We start from the raw sequence: 16596 nt of genomic DNA, 5'->3' as shown, positions 1-16596 counted from the left end.
GCAAGGGGGACCTCTGAAAATGTTCCCTATCTTGACCAGGGTGTACAGATGTAAACACTCATCTTTCTGTACCCCTAAGATCTATGCACCTGACAACACGTACCTTTTATCCTCATTTTTTCCTTCTTAAAGTGAAAACAAAAATGAGAAATATCCCTTAACTTTCTTTCCTTTGCAGGTCAAAGATCTGGGGTCTCCAAACTCATGCGACTAGTTGGTATACAATGGGGCAATCTTGGGCAAGTAAAGAAAGGAAAGAAAAAGTAGTGCCAGACCTTATCCAAGCCTTCCTTAGTCTCCCCATCGGTGAAACAGCTTTAAGAGATGTTGGGGTGTGCCACACCTACCTTGCAAGGTTGCTATGGTGGTGGGGGGGGGGGGCTGTGGGACACTTAGCTCGATTTCCTCACCATTCCTACACTAACCTTTGTCTTTCTCTTTATGACCATAAAACTTCCCCGACGAGAGTCTAAAATGCCCAAATTGAGAGTCATTGGTGGACTGCACCCATCGGTTCCTCCAGCGCTCTGTGGGGGGAAACAACACGGGTTAGGGCTGAAACTGTTCATTGGAGTCATGGAAGGTGTGTGGGGGGGCGGGTAGGAGGCGGAGGCTCGAGGCTTCGAAGCGTCGAGGCTTCGCCACCACCGATCCCGCGGCGATGAACCGGGGCAATGGTGACTCGGGCTATTGGCTGGGCAGCTTACGCCCCCACTCCACCACCACGGGCGTCGCCTCTTCACCTCCGTCTAGAAATTCCTCTTGGAAGTAGACCGTGGCTAGCGCCACCCTCAGCATGCAGACCGCCCAAAGCGGAACGTGAGCCACAGCCATGGAAGGCGCGCTGCACTTCTCGTAACCGCCCCTTTGCTCCCAGAGGTCTCCGCGGCGTGCCGGGCCGGCCCAGAACTACAACTCCCGTCACGCCTCGCGATTGTGACCTGAGGCACCATTGGCCCCCAGCGCGCAGTGCACGCCGGGCCCGTCCTGGCACTACCACTCCCATGACGCACCGCGATAGTGACCTGGTGTCCCATTGGTCCCCTGAGCGCGGCGCGCGCCGGGATATGTAGTCTCTTCCGCCCTGGCGCTGTTGCCGGGGGCAACGGTCCCATCTGGCCTGAGTGGCTGGCCGTATCGCGGTGGCGGCCTCTGCGGATGGACATCGTGGGAGGAGGTTGGCAGGGTTGGCTGGGCTGCCGAGGGCTTGGCTGGGCTGCCGAGGGCTTGGCGTCCGGACTCGGGAGAGGAGTTGCGGGGAAAGGGGAGCGTTCTGTGAAGCTGGGCTGGGAGGGCGGCGGGAGGGCGGCCCGGCGCCTCACGCCTGTTTCCCCGTCGGGGCCCACTTGGGAGCGTGGTCGGGAGTGGGTCGCTCCCGGCGGTGGGGAAGAGCCCGATGGTCTGAAGGGAGTCAGTGTTTTCAAAGTTAGCTTTACTTATTTTTAACAACTGGATTGAAGATTCGTTTACGTACCATACAATTCACCCCTGTTAAGTGTACAATTCAGTTACTTTTATTTATAAGTTTACCGAGTGGTGCGGCCATCACCACGATCCGGCTTTAGGACTTCTCCGTCGCCCCAAGGATATCCCTCCTGGCCCTTTGCAGTCCCTCCTCGCTCGCACTCCCAGCCCCAGGCAACCACTGAGGTGCTTTGCGACTGTGCAGATTTGCCTTTTCTGAATGATCCTTATGAATGGGATCATACAGTGTGGGTTTTTTTTGCATCCGGTTACTTTCCCTTAGCATGATGTGTCCGAGATGCATGCGTGTTGTGTGTATCTGTATTTGTTCTTTACAGATCGTTTCGTTTATGGATGGACGTCAGTTCTCATCCATTCATTAGTTAATGGACTTTTGGGTTGTTTCCACTTCTTGTCTACTACGAATACTATTATGAACGTTTGCATACATTTCAATCTTCTTGGGCTACGTGGGAACTGCCAGACTGTTTTCCAAATTGGCCCCTGTACCATTTCACAGTCCCCAATGACAGTGTATGAGGGTTCCAGTTTTCTCACATCCTCACCCACACTTGTTATCTGTAGTTTTGATTGTAGGCATTCTAGTGGATGTGAAGTGGGATCTGGTGGTTTCGATTTGCATTTGCCTAGTGGCTAGTGACATTGAACGTCTTTTCATGTGTTTGCTGGCCATTCATATCTTTTTTTTTTCAGTGCAATGTCTGTTCATATCTTTTGTCTATTGGTTTATTTTTAATTGTGTGTTTTAAAAATAGATCAGCTTGTAGTAAAATGGACTTGACACAAAATTTGCCTCTTTAACCATTATTGATTTATTTTTAAACCTAGGGAAACTTGCAGAAGAACTAGATGCCCGAAAACCTGGCCTGGTGGTCGGGCTTTCCCTCTGACCCACAGAATGGCCAGGGCCGAGTCCTCTCCTGAGCTTCAGTTACAAAAAAATAAAGCTGTCGATGTGCCAGTGTGCTCCACTTCCTCTTTACCACGTCCTTCCAGCTAAAAGCCAGTTAAAAGTATGTATTCCAAACATTACTATCTAAATCTTACTATTTATTCCTGCCCTACAATGACCATAGGAATCCTGTGAGGGTCATAGTTATTACCACCTTTTTAGGATGAGCAAGCTGAAGCACAGAGTGGTTAAGTAACTTGCCCAGTGTCACACAGGCTAGGAATTCTGCACTGTTTCTGCTGGGGGTGGTTTTGTATTCACTGACCCCTATGGTCAGGCCTGTGCTAGGTAGGTTAGTTAGTACTGTTAGTACCCAGCTCAGGCCTTAGTGCCCCGGTGGTTAAGATGGGGACAAGCAGGCCAGCACACTAGGCAGAGAAACAGAGAGTAAAAGAAAAATAATTCACTCTTATACAGAATCTTAGGGCTGGGTTAAATACTTTTCCTTGCACAAAACATTTGAGTTCAGGTTTGGAAGGCGCAGAAGACATAGGCTTGCCAGATTTAACAAATAAAAATACGGGACACCCAGTTGAATTTGAACTCCAGATAACCAATAAATAAATTTTTAGTCTGAAGGTGCTTGGAACATACTACTTTCTAGTATAAAAATAATCTGGGTCGGGGTGCCTGGGTGGCTCGGTCAGTTAAGCATCTGACTCTTGATCTCGGCTCATGTCTTGGTCTCAGAGTTGTGAGTGCAGGCCTGTGTTGGGCTCCGTGCTGGGTGTGGAGCCTACTTAAAAAAAAATTAGGGTTATACTCATATTTTAAAAATTATTTACTATTTATCATAAATTCAAATCACTGGGTGTCCTGTATTTAATTTGGCAATCCCAGTGAGCTCGTTTTCCAAGTGGACAGGGATGGGAAAAAAGGCTTTTTTAGGTCTCACAGTGAGTTAAAAAAAAATAATAATAACGCATGGCCTTGCTAAAACATTCAAACAATATGGGAACAAGCAATGGTTGAGCATCTTGTCTTTTCTGCCTCACATAGTATTATGCTGGCCACGTTATTATGCACAGATCTCCCTCATTCCTTTTAACGGCTGCATCGTATTCCCTCATCTGCATGCGCTCTTCTGGATCGCACCAGGTCTCTATGGATGGGTTGAGGTTTTTGACGAGTACAAACAATACTGCTGTGACATTCCTTGAACACACATCTCTGTGTGCGTTTCTGGGTGTAACTGTAGGTAAATTCCCAGACGTGGAATTGCCAGGTCACGGGGTCTCTGCCCAATGCGGGACTCGATCCCAGGATTCTGGGATCATGACCTGAGCCGAAGGCAGCTGCTTAACGACTGAGCCACCTAGGCGCCCTTAACGTCAGGTATTCTTACTCTACATTTTCCTTTCTTTACTCCCTAGAATGGCTTCCATAAGAAGAACCAGCCATCCCGTGCGCAATATTTTTGGTGATTTTAGTGATATTTCCTTAGAAGATTCAAAAATAGAAGAAATCAGAAACTTGAAAATCAGTAGAAGTCTTACCAAAATAGCACCCGCTCATAGCAGATTTCTAAAAGGAAACCAAACCATGGGTGTAGAACACTCACTTCTGAAAGAGAAGGCTGTTGTGGGGGGTGGGCACAAGCTCTCCTCAGGGAGACCCCCGACCATTGCCTCGAAGCTCAGGGCCAGCGCCGCGCTCACAAAGCTGGCTCAGATAGAAACCAAGATCATGAATCGGAAGGTGAAGATGGATTTGTCTGACATGGAATCTGACCTGAAGACCTCTGAGGACAGTCTTCCAAAGAGCACAGACACAGTCCTCCCCAGGAGTACAGTCAAACTTCCTTCACACAACCTGGATAAAACCTCCCAGAAACAAGCCCATGAAGTCTCCATGGCCAAGAGCAACACACGGAATGGGAAGGTCAGTAGGTTTCTAAAGAGGAGAGAACCACCCGTTGAAAATACCTTCCCAGAAGCACATTTTGGAAAAGAGAGGAATTTTCAAACACCCAAAGAGAAAAAACCTACTAGAAAACTAGATTGTCCAGACAGCGATGAGGAGGAAATGAAAGAGTTGCTGGGAAGCTTCCTAGAATCTTCTAGAGAAAAAGAAACACACACGAATCAGTGTTTCGGCAGCCCCAAAGTCAGTGAGAAAGAACAGACAAAACTGTTCTCGGTAAGGTTTGCGTGTACTTCTTATTTATTTATTTATTTATTTAGATTTATTTATTTATTTGAGGGGGGAGGGGCAGAGGGAGAGGGAGGGAAAATCTTCAAGCAGACTCCCTTCTGAGTGCGGAGCCCGACGCAGGGCTGGATCCCACGACCCTGAGATCATGACTTGAGCTGAAATCAAGAGTTGGATGCTCAACCGACTGAGCCACTTATTCTTTTTTTTTTTAAGATTTTATTTATTTTATTTTATTTTTATTTCTTTTTTTTTAAAGATTTTATTTATTTGACAGAGAGAGACAGCGAGAGAGGGAACATAAGCAGTGGGAGTGGGAGAGGGAGAAGCAGGCCTCCTGCCGAGCAGGGAGCCCGATGCGGGGCTCGATCCCAGGACCTGGAATCATGACCTGAGCCGAAGGCAGCTGCTTAATGACTGAGCCACCCAGGCGCCCCATGATTTTATTTATTTTAGAGAGAGAGAGAGATCACAAGCAGGTGGAGGGGCAAAGGGAGAGGGAGAGAGAGAGAATCTTAAGCAGGCTCCATGCCCAACGTGGAGCCCGATGTGGGGTTCGATCTCAGGAAGCTGAGATCATGACCTGAGCCGAAATCAAGAGTTGGACGCTTAGCGACTGAGCCACCCAGGTGCCCTGCATATACTTATTCTTACCGAAGCCTTGCGTCTGCTCTTCAGGTCATGGCGCTAGAGACTTGACAGCAGCCGTCTCCCATGGGCTACTAAGGAAGGGGTTTGACAAGGAACGGTTGGGCTCCAGCCAGTCTCGGCTGCCTGTTTTGGGGCCTGCTCTGTGGGTGACAGGATTTGGGACGCATTAGGCAGTTTATAACACCTGGAGGAAGTGTGTGCACCTCGGGTCAGCACTTGGTGTGACTGCTCGCCAGTGCCGATCCATACGTGCTCGTCAGGGGCCCCACACGGGAAAAGTGGTGGAGCTGCACTTGCATTTTTTTTCAATTGAGATGAAATTCACATAACCAAAAAGTAACATTTGTAAGATGAACAATTCAGCACCATTTAGTCCATTCGTGATGTGCAACCACCACCTCTGTCTGGTTCCAGAACATTTTCGTCAGCCCCAAAGGTGACCCTGTACCTGTTAAATAATCACTCCTCGTTTTCCCCTCCCCCAGCCCCTGGCAACTTCTAATCGGCTTTCTGTCTTTGTGGATTTGCCTGGTGGGGATGTTTCATATACATGGAATCATCCAGTATGTGACCTTCTGTGGGACTGGCTGCTTTTACTCAGCGTAATGTTTTTGAGGTTCATCCACATTGTAGCATGTGTCAGAGCTTAATTCTTTTTTACGACTGAGTGAGACTCAATTGTGTGAATATACTACATCTTATCTCTCCACCATCCATTGTCGGGCATATTGGGTCTTTTCCACCTTTTGGCTATTTGTGAATAGTGCTATTATGAACATTTGTGTACACATACCTGTTTGAGTCCCTGTTTTCAGTTCTTTTGGGTCTGTCCCTACGAGCGGAATGACTGGGCCCTCTAGTAATTCCATGTGTAACGTACTGAAGCAATGCCAAGCTATGTTCCACAGCAGCTGGGCCATTTGCATTCCTGGCGGCAGTGCATGAGGGTTCCAATTTCTCCACATTGTCACCAGCACTTGTGATCAGAGCTAACACTGGTGACTAGAGCCATCTTCATGGGTGTAAAGTGATGGAAAGGCTGCATTTTAAGGGGAAAAAATATCTGTATATACATTTTGGTTCTGTTGAAGGTCCAGGCTATCATAGACCATATACTCAGGGGACTTAATTAATTTTATTTATTTATTTATTTATTTATTTATTTTTTTTTTTTTTTTTAAGATTTTGTTTGTTTATTTGAGACAGAGAGAATGACAGAGACAGAGAGCACATGAGAGGGGGGACGGTCAGAGGGAGAAGCAGGCTCCCTGCCGAGCAGGGAGCCCGATGCGGGACTCGATCCCGGGACTCCAGGACCATGACCTGAGCTGAAGGCAGTCGCTTAACCAACTGAGCCACCCAGGCGCCCAATTTTATTTATTTTTTAAACGATTTTATTTATTTATTTGAGAGAGAGGGAGAAACAGAGCATGAGTTGGGGGAGGGGCAGAGGGCAAGGGAGAGAATCCTTAAGCAGACTCTGAACTGTGCACAGAGCCCAATGTGGGACTCGATCCCATGACCCTGAGATCATGATCCCAAGGCAGATGCTTAACAGACTAAGCTACCCAGGTGCCCCTCAGGGGCCTTAATTTAGAAAAGGTGTAATTAACAAAATTTATTTGAAAGCCAAGTGATATTTCTGATTACTTGTGGAATATTTCTGGTCCCAGTATTATCTTGTTTAAATGTGGTAGCTTGACTCCTAGAAATGAGGGGAGAGGGAGAGAAAGAGGCACAGAAAGAGAACTATTTGGTTGCTGATCCTTGGCCTCATGCCCCACTCCGGCCACATTGTTCAGTGGTAAGGACTTCATTGTCACCTGTTTGGTAATTAATTTCATTTATTTCCGCCAAAGTAGGATCAGATCCCAACGCAGCCAAGAATCCTTTCGCTACCCAGTGAGGAACTTTCCAGCCCAAAGTCATTTCGGACATCACCTCTGCCAGCCTCACAGTCCGCAGACGGGACCCTTCGCAGCGTGTGCTCGAGAGCTCACTCCTCACAGACTCACACTTCAGGGGACACAGCTGTCCACACGGCATCGCTTTCCATCCCTGGCCCCTCTCCAAAGTCAGCCTCGATGGTACGGCATGACAAGTTCTCCTCCCCTGGAAGGAGTGAGGCTGGGCCTCGTGATGAGTCGCTCTCAGAAGCTGCTGATGACAGCCTGAACGGTAACCTATGGCCCTATGCCCAGCTATCACCCTGGGCAGGAAGGGCGAGACCACCTGGAGGGTCCCTGGTGGGGTGGGGCGGGGGGGCAGTCACTGGGTATTGCCATGGGAAGTGCGTGGCTCACGCTACGCCCTCTGCTTCCTGACCTTCTTTCTTGGTGGAGGGGCCAAGTCAGATTTTTGTTCTATCTCTAATGTCTTCATCCAGTAACCCTGACCAGTGACAGAGCAATAACCCAAAAACAAAATCCTAGAGCCACGTACAGCAGAAGGGCGATTCAGTGTTCGTTTTGGTGAAAGAGAAATTTGCCTCCTTTCTTTTTTAAATTCGGAAAAGGAAGTAAATCTCTAACCAGTCACGCTTAGACATTTCTATTATTTCAACATTATTCGACATTGTTTTTATCTTTTTTAAAAAAGATTTTATTTATTTGAGAGGGAGAAAGAGAGAGAGCATGAGCAGGGGGTGGGTCAGAGAGAGAGAGAGAGAACCCCAAGCCAACTCCCTGTTGAGCACAGAGCCCGAGACGGGGCTCCATCCCACAACCCTGGGATCATGATCTGAGCTGAAACCAAGAGCCGGACGCTTAACCACCTGCGCCACCCAGGCACTCCAACATTATTTTTATCTTAATATTACACGTATTTAAAAAAGAAAGGAAAAAAATGTGCAGCCAACTCTTCCATCTTCTGTCTGGGGTACTACATCATGAGATCCAAGTAGAACTGTGTCCCGAAGGCCCAGCGGGCACCGGGAGGCACCAAGTGTTGTGTTTGCAGGAGGATGATGGCAAACCAGGCCCACGAGCGCCCTGGCCCCTGCGTGCTGGGGGACCTGGAACTTGTGACTCAGCAGGAGGGGAGGGAAAATCGCTTTTCCACGGTCCCGGCGGGGGCCCTGCATCAAAAGACAGATTCACAGAAGAAAAGCATGTTAAATAAATGTTAAATAAATATCCAATATTAGTTTTATGTGACACAGGAGCCTTCATAAGGAAATGAAGACCCGAAGAAACAGTTGTGTGTGAGCATTTTTATGTTAGGCCTGATGAGGAGTGGAAAGTTGTGGGAAAACGTGATAGGACAAAAGGCAATGAGCTAAGGGTAGTAAAGGGGCACACTTAGTGAGGCCTGCTGGGATTCCTCTTGGTGTCCCTCCATCTTGGAAAGAGGAGGCTCCTTTCCTGCAGGTAGAGGGAGGGCACTTCTCACTCGAGGGTCTTATGAGCTGCTTCAGGGGAGAAGGGCGGCTACCTCTTGCAGCACCTGCCCTTGCTCAAGTTCCTTCAGCCTGAAATATTCAGTATGCCAAGGTGCCGAGTGTCGGGGTAGTGTGTCTCGAACCCCATCACAGACTAACCTGGGTGTGAACGCCCCAGTAGGGGCAGCAGCAGATCTGCTGAGGAAGGGGGGAGTGTTGTCAACAAAGGTGCCCTCGTTAGGGCTGGAGAATGCAGGGGGCCCGGCCCCAGGCTGCCAGTGTGAGAAGCCCCTTTGGGCCCCCTCAGTGGCTGCCATCTGCTGGATGCCACGTGGCACCTCGCTAATCGTGGTTCTGATCCTTGGGCCCGAGAGGCTGGTAAGTGGGTGTCCTTGCCCTCCCTGGCTCCATGTCACCTCCCTCATGTGGATGGGAAGGTGGGCGTAGGCTGGCGGGGCAGCGACAGACCCAGGTCCCTGCCCTTCTGCCCTCTGTCCTCACTGCCGGCCTGGAGGGGCCTCTGCTGGTGGCCAGCCCCTGCCCTCGTCCAGATGTAGCCTCAGAGAGGGAGGCAAGCTGGGAGTGGTGAATACGTTCTGAGTTTAGGGTCTGACGTAGCTGGGGTGGACGTCCTGGCCTCACCTCTTACTGGCTGTGCAGTCTGGGGCTCTCTGTGCCTTGGTTTCCTCATCTCTGAAGTGGGGGCAGAGCCATGCCTGTGAGATCATGCCTGTGAAGCGCCTCGGCTGGTCCTCCGCAGGAAGGTTGACCGACGTGACAATGACATTGTTCCTCAGCCACTGCCAACACTGTTCCAAAGCCCTCAAGTCCAGAATCACCCTAGTGCCTTTGCTCTGGGCCGGCTGGGAAGCCTTTTAGTTCAGAGGCTTTTCCAGGGTTGTGTCTTTGGACCTCCCCGCCATGTGAACTGTGGTGACCGTCAGAGTAAGAGGGCTCGGAGGAGGGGCGAGCCCCCAGGACTGCAGTGATGAGGGGGAATCACTCTGGGGCTTAGGACCATCAGGTGTTGAGGGGCAGACCCCTCTCACCTCCAGCTCTGTCCCTGCTGCCCAGAGGGCCCTGCTCCCTCCCGTGCCCGCTGCCGGGCACTCTCTCCCTCTCCCTCTCTCCCCCTCTCTCTCACCACACCCCGCCCCGCTCCCATGCTTCAGGGCCTGAACTGAACTACATAATTGAGTTCCTGCCAACGTTGGCTGATGTTCACTGGCCGTCCGCCTAGAGGCGCGGGCTCGTTTTTCAGGTCCAGAGAAATCTGGAATACCAGAACTCCGCAGAGGACTCTGTGCTCCCAAGTCTCCAGCACTCACGTGAGCAGGCACTGGCGACGGGCCATTTGGCATGCCCAATGCTGGTTCACTTCAGGTTCCTGTGCCCTTAACTTGCTTTAAATGGGAACTTAGGACACTTCGGGTCTAGTCTTATGTCTGCCTGAGTTGTCCCCCATCCCCACCCCCCGTACCTTGAGCACACTTGACACCACGCATCCTTCACTGCGTTGCCATCATCAACTCATCTGGCCCAGGGTCTGTTTTTATAAATAAAGTTTTAGTGGAACACAGCCACGTCCGTTTGTTTTACACACGGTCTGTGGTGGCTCTTTGCACCGTAAGGACAAAGCTGGGTAATTGTGATACAGGCTAGGATACAAAGTGGAAAATATTTACTATGTAGAGAAAAAGTGTGTCAATCCTTGTGCTGGCTTATGAAGGACAGAGACTGCACGTTTCTGGTAAACACTGTGGAGGAAATAAATGAGTCAATGTTGCCATGTTGCATTTTTGATTACAGATTTTCGAATCAATCTTTTGTCCCTTGATGATCTGGCTCCAGCTGTCAGCGAGAACTCAGACTTAGAACAGAAAGTAAGTATAGCCAACTTCACTTTTCATTGTCGGTCATGTGGAGAGGCTTGCCATGGTGGTGCTTCAATGAGGCCCGTGGTTCTTAACCCCCAGGGGCCACTTGGCATGTCTGGAGACGTTTTTGGTCATGACTCGGGTGGAGGGCACTGCTGGCATTGGGTGCTGGGGCCGGGGCTGGGGGTGCGGTGGCGGCCAGGGACACTGCTCAGGGTCCCACGCAGCACAGGATGGCCCCACTGCGAAGAAATGTTTGAGTTTCAAATGTCAGGAGCGCCCCGGGTGAGAGATCCTGATTTGGGTGATAACAGGAGAAAGCTACTTGATGTAGCAGATGATTGAAGCAGGTCCCACTTAAACCGCCCCGAAACAACACCGCGCTGACCTGTGCTCAGCCCAGTGCCCCGTTGTGATTCTTGCCACATTAGTAACCTCACTCCCGAACGCACGTTGTCGTGATACAGAATGATGACACTTCAGCAGAGTTCGTCCATGTGCCACCGACACAGGCTGATGCCATCAGTGTTCAAACGGGGCAGCCCCGTGAGGCTGAAGCGTCTCCCGCGTTCCGCTCACAGTCCGGGGCCCGCCCCAAGCCGCCGAAGGACCAGTGCGGACCCTCACCTGCTGGGCTCCCTGGGGACCCATTCCAACACAGTGGTATTTTGAGCATGCTGATCAGGCAAAACCACTTGCCAGTTACCTCTGTCATTCTTTGTTTTAGAAAGAAGGCCAGCGGGAAAAGGCATCTAGCCAAAGCTCCCAGGCTGGAGGTCCCCCCACTGGAAGCGAGGTCTCAGAGTGCCTGAGTGAGCCGTCGGTCTCCTCCGCTGGGCCTGAGGGTGCTTCCAGCCCGAGGCCAAAGTCTCGAGAGCCCATGGCGAGCGCGGTGAGCTCAGCTTACTCGGAAGATTTTGAAACAGCATCCGAGTCGAGGGCCCATTCTGAGGAGTCTCCTGACAGGACGCCGGACACTTTGTCAGAATTCTCTGCAAGCCTGCAGCCAGACCTTCCCCTGCCAACACTCAAGCCTTGGAAGAAGCGGGTCAGGGATGTTACGAGAGTCCTCATGAAGGAGACGGCCGTGCAGACCCTCGAGCCCACCTTCACCTACCAGTGGGCAGAGGGTAAGCAGGGGGGGCCCCCCAAGGGAGGCGCAGGCTCTCGCAGTGTGCCGCGGGCATCCTTGGAAGCACGACCAAGAGCTGCAGGGTCTGGAGGTTCGGGTCATCATCGTTAGGCAGCTCAGGGGGCCGTGGGGCACGTTTCCTCTTCCGAGGATGAGGGGCAGCAGCCCCAGGCCGACATTTCTCTTCATGCCCGGTGTGACCTTCCAGACGTTTCTCTTGGCCCCAGCTTCAGTCTTGGCCCATCTGAACGGAAAGGTCCCTTTCTTTTAAACCTTCCCCCGCTCTCTTTTCTCGTCTAGGTGGACACCCACAGTGTCACCAGGGCTTGTTCCTGGGCTGCGCAAGGGGCTGTACCTCTCACCTGCGGTGTGCATTTTGATTTGGGGGCGCCTAGCCGTAAATCAGCCTGGGCTGCACACCGGGGCAGGGCATGACCATTCTCTTGCTTCTCGGGGAGGAAAGTCAGGCAGATGTGCCAAGTGCTAGAAGGCGTTCAAGGCACTGGGAGCCCGGTTCTGTGACTCGGAAACCTCCGCGTTCCTCTCCACAGCCTCGTGCTGCCTGACCACGTAGCCGGTTGTCCCATGTGGGCAAATGTGTGCATTTCTGTATTTTTTTGAAATTTCAAGGGAACTTTCATAAAACATAGCTGATGCCGTTTTCCTAGACTAGGCCTGACACTGAAAGGAGAGGAAAACACAGCCTAAATAAACTGGCTTCTTAGAGTCCAGGGCACATCCCTAAGCCTGCTCATGGCCCGTAGATGGAAGGCCGGGGTGGGGAGGGCCCGATGCCACCGTGACCAGCCGGTGTGACCGCGGCAACCGCTTGGGCCAGCTCAACTGACTTGTACCAGGAGAAGCCAGCAGAAAGATGGAGGCAGCCTTGGGGAAATTTTAAAAGGGAAGAGGTTGACAAAGCCAGAAGGGTGGCTGTCCTTCAGAAGAGAAAAGATGAGATTCGTGTAGCCTGTTTCATGTCCTGTCCGCTGATGAAAGGCATCCTGCCCACTCATCCCCTCCCCCTCTGTCGCTGGGACAGGGGCCGGCGTGGCGGCCATCGGGCCTGCCCTGGGAGGTGCCTACGTGGACCCCGTGCCCATTGCCAGTCACGTCGTCAGCGCGGACTCGATAGAAGGTAACAGCCCAGCTCAGTGGGTCCTGGCAGTGAAGGCGCAGATTCACAGCCACCCTGGGAGGGGCGGTGCCCCGCATTAGTGCTGGGTATGGGGGGGTCTGTTGGTGAGATTGTCGCCACAGGCAACTGCCACGGTTCCTAGGATCCCGGACGACAGACTGAGTGTCCGAGAACCTTCGGTCTGTCTTGCCAAAGGACACCCGTGTCAGATAAAACAGGGAAGTTGTGAGTAACACAACTCTGAGCCCTCCACCCCAGCCGGGCTATTCCTGTGTGTTCCCCCGCCCCCCCTGCCCTGTGCCTTTGTGTCCAGAATCCATAGTAGTTTTTCCCCCGAAGACACTGAGCCGGTACTGAGAGGCAGCCAGCCCAGCAGCCACGGGCCTTGGTGCCTTGCCGAGTCCGGGGAGTGCCAGGGTCCCGGGCGGCCTGGCCCGCGGTGGGGGAGGCCCCGGCAGCTGCCATCGGGAGCCCAGGCTGCGTCAGGTCCTCACAGTGGGCCACTGACCACTTGAGGGACACAAACAAGGGTCCAGCTAGTACCTCTTATGTTTTTGCCCTTTTCAGTTTTTTTAAAGATGAAGATACTAAAACACACTGGTTGTAACCACGGGATTGTTTATATCCTTTCAAAAAACTCTCCCGTTTAGCTATCACCCCCGAGCTTGTTCTGTGTTGTTACGCAGCCTTCCAGTGATCCTTTCGAACACTTACACAACTTCCATTTTTCAATATATTTTGAATTTAATGAAAACTTTTTTATTTTTAGTTTTATTTTTAATTATTTTAGTTTTGTGTTTAAAAACACAACATGGGGCGCCTGGGTGGCTTTTAGACGGTTGAGCATCTGCCTTCGGCTCAGGTCAAAATCCCAGGGTCCTGGGATCAAGTCCCTGCTCAGCGGGGAGCCTGCTTCTCCCTCTTTCTGCTCATGCTTTCTCTGTCTCTATCAAATAAATAAAGTCTTTAAAAAAAACCCACATAAGATTTACCCCCTTAGCTATTCCTTAGTGTCCAGTTCAGTGGCGTGAAGAAGGTTCCCGTGGGGCAGGTGTACCGCTGGGGATGCCGATTGGCTAGACTTCGTCCTGCGGTCGGACGTTAAGACTCAGGTTTCTGCCTGGGCGCTGAGCATCCCACATGAGCAGCTCCCGAGAGTCCCACGCCAGCCCTCAGAAAGCAGCTTGCTCACTCCAGGGTGGAGGCCTTTGGTACTTCTGGGAGAGGGCAGGACCTTCCAGAAAGCATCCGCAGTGGCCGCATGCGGGTGCTGCCGAGCACAGGGGCCCAAGCAGCGGACAGGTGCCCCCCCCTGCTCCGGGGGGCACCCGTGGGGAGGCGGGCAGGTGGGTGGGCCGGCCGGGTGACACGGAGCCGGTGTAGCCCTGACAGCTTACAGCCCGGCCGTGTTGGTGCTCAACGACATGCTGAAGCAGCAGCTGAGCCTGACGCAGCAGTTCATGGAGGCCAGTCGGCACCTGCACGGGTCCCTGCTGCAGTCCCTGGACCGGGACGCGTTCCACTACCACACCCTGGAGGAAACCAAACAGGTGACCGCAGCACACCGCCCTTCCCGGGAGGGGGCAGGGGCCTCGCTCGTGGAGGGGGACGGGGCTCAGGCCGGGCAGCGGGGACACTGTGGTCGCAGCAGAGGGAGCCTGCTTCTGACCTCAGGGCAAAGGCGGCGGGGGGGGGTCCTGTCCCTCCACAGACCCTTCCCAAGCTCTGTCCCCGCGGGGCTTCTCTCCTCAGTCCTGGGAGCTGAGGCACCAAGAATGTTACACTCACTTTTCTCTCCCCAAATTTAATTTTTGTCTGATTATAAAAAATTTGTGCTCGTTTTATAAAAATTTTGTTACAGAGAGAGGTAGTTTATAAAGCCTTCCATAACTTCAGAGATGATTATTACCAACTCGATGTTCTTTGGATTTTCCCCGTGCAAAACATGAACTGTATTATGTAGAGAATTACAGTGTTGTGTGTTATTGTATATTATCAAATACATGTTACAATGTAATAGATGTAACATTCTATCTAGTGTGTATTTCTTTATAGAAATGGCATCATACTATATGAGCTGTTCTGCATGGGGATTTCTGTCCTTTTATCTACGTCAGTCCGTAGTTCTCAAAACAAAGGACTTTTGAACAATATGGTCACGATACCATGATAATCCCGAAACCAAACGAGCTTTTCCTAATATCGCTGGATATCCAGCGTTAGATTTCCACTTGTCTCGTGAAGGTGTACATTTTGTTGTTTTTTTTATCAGAACCCAGACAAAGTCCATACATCAAGACTGTCCGGGGTCTTTTTGGCCTCCTGGTCAGAGCGGCGGTTCTCGCACATACCACGGGGGTGCCCACTTTGAGAACCGTGCTCCTCAGGTTTCCCCTGCACTGCCCCCCCCATCTCTCTGATGTCTCCTTGTAGTTTATTTGTTCAAGGAAACAGGTTGTTTGTTCGACGGTTGCCCCCATTCTGGACTGTTGATTGTACCTCTGCAGTCCTTTCACTTTGCTTGGTCCTGCACGTTGGTTGATGGGATGCAGCTGAAGCGGTCTGCCCACGTCGCCTGCCTGCAGCCCACCGTGGCTCCTCGTGCCCGCACTGGGCCCACATCCTGGGAGTGGCGCCCGGGCCCCGTGTGCTCTGAGGGCCCCCCGGGCAGTGCCCCTTGCCGGTCCCACCCCCAGCCACGGCTGCTCTTCCCTCTCAGACCCAGTCAGGGCTTGCCCCTTGCAGGGTGCCCTGCCGGGAGCCTTCTGGGCTCATCTCTCGTTTCTACAGCACTGTCACGTGGCATCCCGCCTCTTTTTCTGTCCGCCTGTCCAGGAGCCAATGGGGACAGGCGCCACCTCCAACACCCCAGGCCTCAGTAGACTCAGTAGACCGAGGCAGCAGTGGTGACGTCTCTGTCCTCTGCCCCACAGTACATCAGGCACCACAGGCCCGCGCCGCTGTCCATGGAGGATGCCCTGGAGGAGGTGAAGAAGGAGCTGTGAGTACCAGGAGGTGAGGCGGGGTCCGTGGGCTCGAGCTAACACGCTGGGCCAGCACGCCGGCTGTGACGCCCACACGTTGTTTTCCAGGGGACAGTGGTGGGAGGTGGCACCCAGGACTCACCTGAGTGGAGTCCTGGCTCCAGCCTTTCCCAGATGAGGGGCCGACCGCTCCCAGCCTCCTCCCCCGCCCCCACCCCGGGCTGCCCAGCGCCCGACCCTAGAGGATGCGCAGGCCGGGGGAGCCGGACCCACGGGCAGCTCGGTCCCCGCTCCCGGTGGGATGGAGGGTGCCCGCCTGCCTGGAGCCCTGCGGGGCGGCCGGACTGGCCAGGGGCTGCCTTCCTGGTGAGCGGAGGTAGATGGAAGGGCCGAGAAGCCCCGTCTGCTCCACAGGAGCCAGCACCAGATGCCCAGGCCGGGGACGCCGACGGGAGATGCCAGGACACGGCTTCCGACCAGACTGCACAACTCAGACTCGCACACCGGGCACAGCCCCTCCTGACTCGGCCCGAGCGCGCTTCTAACTCAAACACACAGAGAAAAAGGTCTTTAAAAAAAGTTTTTATTTGAAGGCAAAACAGTAAAATCCACAAGAAATCGTTAACAGCACGTGTTTACGTTTTATCCTGAATCAGACACGTTTGAACAATTCACAGCTACAGGAAATCTAGAACAAAATCAAATTATTTTATCACATCAGGTTGAAAAATTGGGAGAGGATTCTGCATTTTATTGAAAAGAATTTTTCAAAAATGTTTCTGTACAAAGAGACGGCACCGCACGAGCTGCCCACAGACGCCAGGCGTGGCAGTCCCCGCACCGTCCC

The 16596-nt window shown here is 52.2% G+C and overlaps 2 protein-coding genes across 3 annotated transcripts in view; one reads left to right on the top strand and one right to left on the bottom strand.

The window, feature by feature from the left end:
- The window catches only part of CALR3 (calreticulin 3), an 18939-nt gene extending 18105 nt beyond the window's left edge, over nucleotides 1-834 (bottom strand). The window contains exons 1-2 of the mRNA XM_021683157.1: nucleotides 744-834; nucleotides 426-527 (exon numbers count right to left, since the gene is read on the bottom strand). Of these exons, the coding sequence (XP_021538832.1) occupies nucleotides 426-527; nucleotides 744-834 (193 nt within the window). The remainder of the gene's footprint in view (nucleotides 1-425; nucleotides 528-743) is intronic.
- A 261-nt stretch (nucleotides 835-1095) lies between these two features.
- Nucleotides 1096-16179, top strand: C1H19orf44 (chromosome 1 C19orf44 homolog). 2 transcript variants are annotated; one of them, XM_044921984.1, is made up of 9 exons: nucleotides 1096-1177; nucleotides 2314-2498; nucleotides 3811-4576; nucleotides 7108-7417; nucleotides 10428-10501; nucleotides 11223-11625; nucleotides 12670-12765; nucleotides 14149-14315; nucleotides 15699-16179. In XM_044921984.1, exons 3-9 carry the CDS (start codon nucleotides 3812-3814, stop codon nucleotides 15768-15770), a joined length of 1887 nt encoding a protein of 628 aa, XP_044777919.1. In that variant the 5' UTR covers nucleotides 1096-1177; nucleotides 2314-2498; nucleotide 3811; the 3' UTR covers nucleotides 15771-16179. The 2 variants fall into 2 exon arrangements, with proteins under 2 accessions (XP_044777919.1, XP_021538953.1); XM_021683278.2 differs by having other exon boundaries at nucleotides 7102-7417.
- Nucleotides 16180-16596: the final 417 nt, after the last annotated feature.

Source organism: Neomonachus schauinslandi, chromosome 1 (assembly GCF_002201575.2).
Source record: "Neomonachus schauinslandi chromosome 1, ASM220157v2, whole genome shotgun sequence".
NCBI classification, from domain to species: domain Eukaryota; kingdom Metazoa; phylum Chordata; class Mammalia; order Carnivora; family Phocidae; genus Neomonachus; species Neomonachus schauinslandi.
The sequence above is the reverse complement of the archived record's forward strand: the minus strand, read 5'-3'. Positions and strand labels throughout refer to the sequence as shown.